Below are 719 nucleotides of genomic sequence, written 5' to 3'. Positions count from 1 at the left end.
CGCACAGGGGTCGTGGCAGGCGGAAGGGCTGACAGCTTGGTGGCGAGGGGATGGTGGGGGTCCTCGGACACCGCCGCAGGGCAGGGGGAGCGGGGCGGAGGGCGGCGCTCAGGGGTCCCCGCTGTACTTGACGAGGTGGCCGCTGAAGGTGATGTACGTGTCGTACTCGTCGCTGAAGACGGCGTTCTCGCGCTGGTCCTCGGACACCGCCGCAGGGCAGGGGGAGCGGGGCGGAGGGCGGCGCTCAGGGGTCCCCGCTGTACTTGACGAGGTGGCCGCTGAAGGTGATGTACGTGTCGTACTCGTCGCTGAAGACGGCGTTCTCGCGCTCGCCCTTGTCCCAGACCTCGTCCTGCTCCCGCAGCTCCAGCATGACGCTCTGGCTCTGCATGATGCTGCGGTCGCTCACCTGGGCGTACAGGATCACCACCTCGGCCCCGTTGCGCACGATGTGCAGGTAGGTCTCCTTCTGGTTCCAGGTGTGCACGTTGAGGCTGAAGTAGTAGATCCCGGGGACGTAGCAGTAGAACTTGCCCGTGAACATGTTGAAGTGGTCGTAGAGGTTGACAAACTCGGTGTCGAAGATGAGGGTCTGGTAGTAGTCGTTGCTGTGCAGGGGCTTCTTGCGGCCCACCGAGAAGGCCGCGTAGTGGCTCTTGCAGCGCTCCCCCGGGGCGCCCACGCTGCCCTTCTGGCCCTTGGGCCCCGCGTGGCCCCGG

At 66.5% G+C, this 719-nt stretch overlaps 1 protein-coding gene across 1 annotated transcript; it reads right to left on the bottom strand.

The window, feature by feature from the left end:
• Positions 1-244: 244 nt before the first annotated feature.
• LOC104541966 (complement C1q tumor necrosis factor-related protein 1-like) lies at positions 245-715 on the bottom strand (the record flags this gene model as incomplete). Its single annotated transcript, XM_010186135.1, has 1 exon — positions 245-715. A coding segment is annotated over one exon (471 nt), but the record flags the coding sequence as incomplete, so codon positions are not given.
• Positions 716-719: the final 4 nt, after the last annotated feature.

Source organism: Mesitornis unicolor, unplaced genomic scaffold (assembly GCF_000695765.1).
Source record: "Mesitornis unicolor isolate BGI_N332 unplaced genomic scaffold, ASM69576v1 scaffold40866, whole genome shotgun sequence".
NCBI lineage: Eukaryota > Metazoa > Chordata > Aves > Mesitornithiformes > Mesitornithidae > Mesitornis > Mesitornis unicolor.
This window is presented reverse-complemented; position numbering and strand designations above follow the sequence as displayed.